The sequence below is a fragment of the Sander vitreus genome, chromosome 18 (genome assembly GCF_031162955.1).
Source record: "Sander vitreus isolate 19-12246 chromosome 18, sanVit1, whole genome shotgun sequence".
Taxonomy (NCBI): Eukaryota; Metazoa; Chordata; class Actinopteri; order Perciformes; family Percidae; genus Sander; species Sander vitreus.
The window spans coordinates 26,560,434-26,571,059 of NC_135872.1; the positions used below are offsets into that span (position 1 = coordinate 26,560,434).

At 40.9% G+C, this 10,626-nt stretch overlaps 1 protein-coding gene across 1 annotated transcript in view; it reads left to right on the plus strand.

The window, feature by feature from the left end:
- The window catches only part of ube2j1 (ubiquitin-conjugating enzyme E2, J1), a 56,495-nt gene extending 47,089 nt beyond the window's left edge, over positions 1-9,406 (plus strand). The window contains exon 8 of the mRNA XM_078274141.1: positions 7,693-9,406. Within this exon, the coding sequence (XP_078130267.1) occupies positions 7,693-7,986 (294 nt within the window). The 3' untranslated portion in view covers positions 7,987-9,406. The remainder of the gene's footprint in view (positions 1-7,692) is intronic.
- The last annotated feature ends 1,220 nt before the right edge of the window (positions 9,407-10,626 follow it).

The window sequence follows — 10,626 nt, forward strand, 5'->3', positions numbered from 1 at the left end:
GCAGAAGGATGGGAAATAGTTACCTTAAAATTGACATCCACCGAGCCAAAATGCTTATGTTATCATTAGCTAGCTCGTTCTTGTTTCCTAACTGCGTCACGAGATAGAGGATCTTAGCTGGGAGCTTCACGGAGACAACTAAAGTTAATGTTAGCTGCCCTACAGCTATCAGCGTTAGCTTCCACTTCATATATTACCTTCTAACAGCTGTATTCTAAGTAATGTGACAATCTGCAAGAAACAGCTTATAAATCACTAAAATAGTAGAGACAGCACCGTTTGGCGTAATTATCAATGCCGTTAGCATCGCGGCTAACACTTTTGTTACTTGGCAAGCTAGTTTATGACAAATCGTTTTGGCTGTGCTTTCTAACATGATGTCATTGTGCTAACCGAGCACCGTTAGCCTTTACAACAGAGCCGCTTCAATACACTTGTTAGATAATGGTTCATTACAGAGTTCTCCGTTTGCGTTTGTCACTGTGTGCTCATGGTGGAAAATGATAGTAAAAAAAAAAAAAAAGAAAAAAAAAAAAGAGCGGCGTGCCAGAAATGCAATGCGCCGTGACGTAGGTCCCCTTCAAGGCCAGCCTGATGTTGGAAGTCCCTCTAGTGGACAGAATTTGTAACAACCACATGCTTATAGTGGCATTGGCAATAATGCATAAGCCTGAGTGGTGTGGTACATATTAATAACAGCTGCATTTGAGCGTCAACTATTCAAATATAAAAAAAAATGAAATTAAAATGGTATTATAGAGGAAGGTGACAGCTCTAAACAGGACAGCCCATAACCTGCTGCCAGCCCACAATGTTTTAGCCTGTCAGTTCCAATCAACTATATAAGAATGTGGAGTGAGACTAAAATTGAAAAGACATTTTGACTTGTTAAACACAGGTGTACTTAGTAACTGAATTGCATTGCAATAATAGCAGGAAAAGAGCCATCGTTAATGTTATTAGTCCCACCTCTGCTTTTCCTGCTGTGGCAGGGAACATCAAACAAAAGTGCTCTGATGCTGCAAGACTGTCAAGGCTTCAGGTTAATTAGATTAGATTTATTCAGAAAGCAAAATGACATAAAGTATTTCATGTGGTGCTCATCAAGCAAATGCATCAGTCAAATCCAAATATGAGGAATCCTATCATCTCAAGTTCTCTGTCTAGAGCCTTGTCTCTCTTAAGCTTAGAGTTAACAGTGGGAGTGGGCAATATGGATATAATCCTCTGTCACGGTATGTGTCATTTTATATTGTGACATCAATTAATATAATAGTGATTTTTGAGGAAAAACAAGTTTCTATGCGTAAAATGTTCGGTTTATCCAGAAAATGAAATACCTGTCAAATCAAGATATTTAATTACATTGATGCAAAAACCATGAAAAAACTATATATATATATACTACACACACAAATACTGCCATGAAACAGTCCTGCCTATTGATTATTACTTCAAACATATAAAAAACATAACAAAAAAGCAATAAATATCAAAATCACTACATTAATTGTCTCGCTTTGCCAGACCCTCCTCCAAAGCGCGCTGGAGGAGGGTCTGGCTGCTCCACACAGCATTCGGGAATGGGAGGAAAACGTGCTCTGGTTTATTGGCATTTCTTTAAACCAATCACAATGGTCATGGGCGGTGCTAAGCCCCGGAGGAAAGCCACGGTGCCTCTGTAAAATAGGCTCGGAAATAACTTGTTTTGGTGGAACGTGTACGTTCAAAAGCTTTTTTAGTGCAACAGAAAACTCAGATTGGACAGATAGTCTAGCTAGCTGTCTGGATTTACCCTGCAGAGATCTGAGGAGCAGTTAACCATAGTCCTCAGAAATCCACCGGAGTTTAAAATGCCAACACAAAGGAAGCCCAAGGCAACGGATATCCGGCCTAAATGAGAGAAAATATAGACTACTTCATTAATAACTCTTGTTTAATATGCAGTTATGCCGCAGCTAAAGACATGACAACTCACAATTGCCAGTTGTCATAGTAACACAACATGATGCTTTGTGGCTCAGGAGTCTACACAGTCTGGCAGGACTGAATCTGAGCTGACCAACAAAACTAAAATACACTCGGCCAACGGTTTAACAACGGATGTCCATCATTGTCTGATCGCACAGTCACTGTGGTATTGCACATTACCAGTTATTATTTTTATTTATTACCTATTATATGAGCTGATTTAAATTTAGAAGAAAATGAATGCAATCTATTAAACATATTTGTGTATTTAATTGTGTTCATTCATTCTATTGTATTCATTGTTTATTTTAAGTTAAATATTTGTAACTGCAGAGCACCATTTCATAGTTTAACATAGTACAATAACATTAAATCTAAAATTGTTAAAAACTGCTCAATCATCTGTGTATATATGTATTATATTCGGGGTTGGGTGGCCCATGACAAAAAGTGGATGAAAGTTTGAAACTATTGTCTAAAATAGTTAACGAAATGACTGTTCTAGATAATAACTTCAATGTTATTGTCAATGTACATGTCAGGGGTGTGTGACACGTGAAAAACAAGTTAAAGTGTAAACTACCATTTTTTTCAACCTGGACCCTTTTTTCCTATGTTTTTGGGTGTAGGTGACTGATAGGTCAACAATATTTGAAATTGGTCCAGTATTAAGCGAAAACGCTGTAACCAGCAGCCACAGACCGGGCTGCAGTGTAACCCTATGGGGCAAATGTTCACCATCCATTTGGTGCTGTTTTTGCCACTGGAAGGCTCAGATTAATATTCTAAGTGTCTGACAACATTATGGAAAGGATCCCTTCAGAGATAGACCTTTCTGTTTAACCAGAAACAGCTCTGAGGTTGCTAGCGCTAAACCCACCAGACTCCATTTTAAAAAAACAATACTTTTAGCGTGTATAGAGCCAACATATTTTCACATGTAAATCGGTAAACTATGTGTTTATTTCAACCAAAACTAGAGTTGTGATGGTTGGAAAAGTGGAAAGACGACCCAAAGCATTTTTTTCAGTTTTATTTAGTTTCTGTCGACTTTGAATGAAGTGTATTTTACGATGCTAAAATTACTGTTTATTTACATGGAGACTGGTGGCTTTAGGGAACACACTTTCCCGGATGTTTTTATGTTTAAAAAAAGGATCATACTCTATAACAGAAAGGTTGACCTCATTAGGCCTCCTGCACACTGGCTGTGTGGCGTGAGCGTGTCAGCTGCGTGGCATGTCCGTTTTTATTTCGGCTCCCATGGTAACAGGTTAGAGCTTGCACACTGTCTGCGTGACACACACGTCTCAGGCGCGTCTCGAGCCGCGCCAAAAACGCGTGCATGCTAGAAATAGGACCCACGCCTATTTTTCCAGGCAAAATAGAATACGAAAAGATGTTTATATGTCATTTTGACACAAATACATTTAATAAATGACATTTTGATGTTTGAAAGTCTCTAGGTTTTGACATAAATGCAAATATAAATGTAATTTAAATAATTATAGATTTTCAAATATTGCACCTGTCAATACAGAACGAAATATTCTGTAGCCTATTTTGCCGTCAATACTGCCGACGTTGTCTGTGCAGTAATCAAATCACCTAAAGCATAATTATGAACACCTGTGAAATTTCTCGTTAATGCAATTATCTAATCAACCAATCACATGGCAGCTGCTTCAATGCATTTAGGGGTGTGGTCCTGGTCAAGACAATCTCCTGAACTCCAAACTGAATGTCAGAATGGGAAAGAAAGGTGATCTAAGCAACTTTGAGCGTGGCATGGTAGTTGGTGCCAGACGGGCTGGTCTGAGTGTTTCACAATCTGCTCAGTTACTGGGATTTTCACGTACAACCATTTCTAGAGTTTACAAAGAATGGTCTGACAAAGGAAAAACATCCAGTATGCGGCAGTCCTGTGGGGCGAAAATGCTTGATGCTAGAGGTCAGAGGGGAATGGGCCGACTGATTCAAGATGATAGAAGATCAACTTTGACCAGTGCCAGTGTGCAGGAGGCCTTAGAAATCCTTTTCATAATGTTGTCAGACACTTAGAATATTAATCTGAGCCTGTCAATGGCAAAACGAGCACTTTTATGAAGGTAAATACAAGTTGGACAATTGCCCTTTTAACTTACATTGTAGCTTGTTTCGCCGCTGCCGACTGCAGCGATCTCGCTTAATAACGGACCAATGCCAAAAATTGTTGTTCCCATCAGTCACTTAGACACAAAAACATGGGAAACACGGTTGTTACCCTTTAAGGAACCACTGACTTAAATGGAGTGTTGTGCGCCGTACTGGAAATATGACATGTCTTACATATCTCCATTTCTCTCTAGTCTGTCAGGGATTCTACTTGTGAAGACAATGTTATCCTCTACCGCTACAATGGATCTCTGCCTGTGTGATAGCTGTAGAAAGAAGCCACTTATATTGTAATAAATATGATATAGCAACAGTGTGCTTTTCAAGAATAGCTGTAGAAAGAAGCCACTGACTTTTGACTCTGTGGAACCGACACTAAAACCTGACGCTTTCTTGTGATGTATAACATCAACAAAGACTTGATGAAAAATGTACCACTGAACAATAAATGTAATTTACTGACATGCAACCTAGTTTAAGGACTATTTAGGCTTTGCTGATTCCTTCTCCTAATATTTGGAATAATTGAATACCCGACTTGTCTACGGCATTCTGTGGTTCTTTTTTTCAAACCATTTAAGCTCCTAAGTGTTGGGACAGAGCAGCGGGTGTTCGGAAGCTCCATAGTGTACAATCAAAAGGGTGACATGGTGCTGTCTGTATGCAGTCAATTACACATCTTTCACATTGATCCTTTTAATTGGTGGCATGCTTAATCACCTACTGAGGTCCCACTGAGCTCAAAAATAATATTGAATATGTATGGAAGGAAATGATTCTGCATGCTGAGTTTGCAGCAGCACCATTGGTGGTGCAGCAACCACCACTGTGGTTGTATGAAATCAAGCAGCTGGATATCAGCGCTTTCTCATTACATAGTGCTATGGTATGGTATGGTAGCATGAAGCCTGTGGTTCTGTGGCTTCTTTTTTACCAGTTCAGATGGTATGTGCAAGCTTTGTTGCCTAAGATCATTGGTTTTGACTCCAGCTGCTACCGATTGATCCAGCCAGTCTCTAATTGGGTGAAATGTACATTTTCTGTGTAAAAGCTAGGCCCGTCGGCACTGCTCATTGGTCAGTCATCGCCCTCACAGTCTCCTGCCCTCCAGAGAGAACTCATTCTATCAGCACGAGCATCAAAACTTTATCTTTAACTAACTCTAACACTAACTATATATGCCGAAACTGGGAGTAGCTTTTAATGTGTTGATCCTGGAAGCTCATGAATGACTTATTATTTCGATAAAGTTGCATAAAAGGAAAGCATCTTAATGCGCTGTTTTAATAGAACCAAATTCGTGATTTCATTATCCTCATTTACATGTTTTACGTTTCTATTGTCAGACAGTGGAATGAGTATTAATTGAGGATGAGTGATTTGATTGTAGCTCATTAATTCTATACTTTTAACCAGCAGTCATTTCCAAGCTGTTGGCTGAGCTGCTGATCACATCATTATTTTGTGAGGACAGCATTGTCTGACAGAATCAACATAAATACAGGTTAATGACAACAGCTGTACTGTGTGATCGGCTAAATTGACATGTGTTGACATTTAATCAAGTGATCACAGAAGGCAACAAAAGATGTCCAACATTTGCAGCCACACTGTCCCCAAGCCTCACCGGGCGGGTCTGTGAATGTTATGCGAAAGCTCTGTTTTTGAGTGAGAAAAATGCCGGCCGAGTGAGGACAGAGGGGTGGAACGGAGACAGAAAAATATGCATTTATAGATTTTATTGGCTTAATGTGGATGTGTGCCACTATCAGTAAGTAGGCTACAAATAAAAGATCAGGTGGGATAGGACAGTGGGCTAATTAAATAGAGTTAATTACAGCCTCATAGTATCTCTTACACACATTCAAATGAGCTGAAAATGTGTATTAAACTGCCCATATTATGAAAAAAATCCCTTTTTTGGGGATTTGGGGTGTTCTTTTGTGTCTCTGGTGCTTCCACACGCATACAAACTTTTGAAAAAAAAACATCCATGCTGTTTTGAGTGAGATAAGGTTTCTGAATGTGTCCTGCAGTCTCCGGGTGAGCTGTTCAAAATCTGCACGGCTTTTTACGTCACTAGCCGAAACGCCTAGGGGGCTAACCGTTAGTATGCTAGCGCTAGCATGTTAGCTCTTTCACAATGGCAAAACACTGCTACAACACACACAAATTAACCCTAATCTACTAAATGAATTGTATAGAACTACTTACATATCCCTGTTCTGCAGGTATTCCACGCAAAGTTGGAAGTGCGCCCTCATTTACAAGAAGTCTCCTGGCTAATCCTGCCTTGTACAGGCCGAACTTGGAGCTAGCTCATGTAATCCTTACCTAGCTACTGCGTATGTGCGACTGACAACAGAGATGTTACAGAAGTTAAGAGTTCTCACTCTGTAGCTAAAACAGAAACCTGACAGCGTGTGATAGGAGGAACTGCAGCAATGTACAGTACAACAAAAATATGGTGTTTTTTGAAAATTAAACCATGTAAACCTATTCTGGTACATCCTCAAAATACAATTATGAACCTGAAAATGATCATAATATGGCCACTTTAATGCTTTATTTCAGCAAAACAGCTCTAAACTATATTATACAAACTGTATTTATGTACAGACGCTTGCAAAAGTATTCATACCCCTTGAACTTTTCCACATTTTGTCACGTTACAACCACAAATGTAAATGTATTTTATTGGGATTTTATGTGATAGACCAACACGTGGAGCATAATTGTGAAGTGGAAGGAATTTCAATTTTTTTTAAATAAAACACTGAAAAGTGTGGCATGCAAAAGTATTCAGCCCCCCTGAGTCAATACTTTGTAGAACCACCTTTTGCTGCAATTACAGCTGCAAGTCTTTTGGGGTATGTCCAGTGGTGTAGTCTAATGTATTGTAGTGGGTACACTGTACTGTATATAAATATATTGGCCTATATACTGTATATGGGCCAGAATCTGCCTTTGGGGGAGGGGGGCATATCATAGTGGGGGGTCTGGGTGTCCTCCCCCAAGGTTATTTTGAGCATCAAAGACTTCATTTCCTGCATTCGGATACACTTTTATGCACCAATCTACGGTGGAAATACCTTTATTTAGCCTATGCGAAGAAAAAAAAACACAGATTACAATTAAAAATATATCAAAAATATAATAGAAAGTATGTTGTTGCATGTCATTGGGCATTTTTAAGTGGGTATATGGAAATCCTGGAGCTTTCTTAGTGGGTATACTGTGTATACCTGCGTATCACAGACTACACCACTGGATATGTCTCTACCAGCTTTGCACATCTAGAGACTGACATTTTTGCCCATTCTTCTTTGCAAAATAGCTCAAGCTCAGTCAGATTGGATGGAAAGCCTCTGTATAGATGTCTGCTGAAAAACACGCTTCCCTTCTAAAAAATGTCCAGTGCACTTTAGAGCCACAATGGAGCCGTGACTAAGCTGTAGCACAACACGAAACGCAACGCAGCCGGATCCAGTGGGCATCATCGATTAGTCGAGTAACTGTTTCAACCTCTAATGCCTAGTTTTGTCCCAATGCCATCTTCCTCCACAGGCAGAGGCATCTCCAGCCACAGGAATAGACGGGCCCCAGCCCCCTGCAGCCCCCATCATCGGCCGCCCGCTCAGCCCCCGGCAGCGTCGTGCCCAGCAGCACAGCCAGCAGGGCCAGAGAGACGGAAGAGAACCGGCCAGCAGGCCTGTCTTCGCCCCGACTCCTCGCCAACCTCAGGATGAAAGCCGCGCAGGCTCCGTAGCCCTCATCGTGGTGCTCACTCTGGCCCTGGCCGCACTCATCTTCCGCAGGATCTACCTGGCTCACGAGTACAAGTTTGACTACGAGCTGTGACCACACAATTGGCCGTCCCTCCTCCTCACGCTCAAGTCACCCCCCGCCACCCACCCTGCTACCACCCTAACAGAACTATGGCCAGCCGAAGTGGAACCAGAGCCGAGGCGGTGGCTGACACTGGCTTCCTGCGCTCCCTGTTTGTCAGCAGAGGGTTCGGTCTCCGCTGAGGGGGGAACTTTCATTCCTGCAGAGGAGGCGCTCCCACTCTCCACAACACCTCCAGGGTGTCTTTTAATCAATGTGAATTTTACTCTCCAGAGTGTCATGCATTTTTAAGAATGGGAAGCTTTGTTGCGCTTGTGATCAGTTCAGCAGCTACGCACACCACATGTACCCTTCCATAGAATTGTTCTGTCCGAGTGCTGCCGCTTGTTCCCATTATTTAATTGAAACTGTAATATAATATGTCAACAAGGTTATGGGGGACTTTTGTATCAAAGTAATGAATTAATCATGGAAGCATCTGCACAAAGTGTATGTGCTATAATTCTTTTTGTGCTGTAACTTCCTGTTTGGTCAGGTCAGTCACACCATGCAGGGCTCTATTCCAAGTGTGCAAATGCAACGTCCTCTGTGTAGTTGGTATGGAATTTAAAGGAACACGCCGACTTATTGGGACCTTAGCTTATTCACCGTATCCCCCAGAGTAAGACAAGTCGATACATACCCTTCTCGTGTCCGTGCGTGTTGTAACGCTGTCGGACGGTTCCACCGGTAGCTTAGCCTAGCACAGAACCTGCAGGTAACTGGTTCCAACTAGCCTACTGCTCCGAATAAGTGACAAAATAACGCCAACATGTTCCTATTTACATGTTGTGATTTGTAGAGTCACAGCGTGTACAAAAAACAACGTAACATGAGACACAGCCATCTTCTAACCGTAAACAAACCGGGAACTATATTCTCAGAAAGGCTTGCTGCAAAGCAAATCACTCCGCCCAAGTAGCAGAAGTAGCAGAGCTTCGCCTTTCTGAGAATATAGTTCCCAGTTTGTTTACGGTTAGAAGATGGCTGTGTCTCATGTTACGTTGTTTTTTGTACTTATTCGGAGCAGTAGGCTAGTTGGAACCAGTTACCTGCAGGTTCTGTGCTAGGCTAAGCTACCGGTGGAACTGTCAGACAGCGTTACAACACGCACGGACACGAGAAGGGTATGTATCGACTTGTCTTACTCTGGGGGTTACGGTGAATAAGCTAAAGTCCCAATAAGTTTGCGTGTTCCTTTAGGTCTTAATTCCGTATCTCACGTCGGGAATGGATATAAAAATATAAATATATATATATATATATATATATATATAAGGGCTGTCAATCGATTAAAAAAATTTAATCTAATTAATTACATACTCTGTGATTAATTAATCGAAATTAATCGCAGACATAATTAACGGTGCCTGAACCGATACTTTTTAAGAAAGTAAGAAAAGGAAAAAAAAGGGTACTAAACAACAGTTGGTGACATTAAAGAACGGCTTGTTTATTGCTAAGGCCATATGGTCAAAATGAAATGATTTAATAATAATGTGTAACAATAACAATAACTTATTTCACTAGTAAATTGCTGTTGAACGACAAAAACAACAACCAGATAGGAAAAGGACATTTACAATAACTTCAAATGCACCACGAGGCTGTAGTTTACCAATTTCATTGAACGCACCATCTGTGTTGTTTCTCCGACGGCAGCTGCAGATTGTTACATCCCGGTGTTGAATCCTCTACAGTAAAACACAGTCACAGTCAGAATTTTAACCGTGTTTAATCCAGCTACTAGCTAGCGGTAGGCTAACGTTAGCTGCTGTCGAGTATAGTGTTAACTAGCTAGCAGTAGGCTAACGTTAGCTGCTGTTGAGTATAGTGTTAACTAGCGTCACATGCAGCGGTGTTTGTGTTTCCTGTAACGTCTGTTTCAGAGCGTCAGAGAGAAGCGCAGACATATCAGTGGCACCAGATTTTCGTCTGTATGCAAACGTCAATATGGAATGGATTAATCTGCGTTAATTTTTCTAACGCGTTAATTTCGATTAATTAATCTGAGAAAAAATAACGCGTTAAAAAAAATTAACGCGTTATTTTGACAGCCCTAATATATATATATCACAAACATTTCAAATCAGAGGCTGCAGAATTAGCAACATACGAGTCCTGCTGCTGGGGATTCATCAGGGATTTGATGAACTGAAGTACAGTCATACAGTATAAAGCAGCTGTGGACAGCAGATACTGTAGGAATAGCTGGTATTCATTTATAAACCAATGCAGACTGCTTTATTTACCAACATTCGTATGTTACACCATGTTCTGTGACCGACTGTAATGTGTGACTGCAGGGGGTTGTTGAAGGGATGTTATCACGCTTTCTACAAGTGAGTAGTCGAGAACGTGCCTCGAGGTCACAATTTCTGACACAAGCCATCAGAAAATGTGACCCTACTGTCGCTAGGAATAAGAAAGGGAAAAATAAAAGCAGCACTTCTGCAAATTGTTGTTCCATTACAACACTTGGCCTAAACTGAATGAAGAGAAAAAAAATCTATGCTGAGAGTTCTCTACCATGTTTTGCTCATTTATGGTCACGCTAGCTTCTCTGTCCTCTCCTCTGCGCCTTTGACCGAGGGCAAGGCTTAGCTCCTAAAC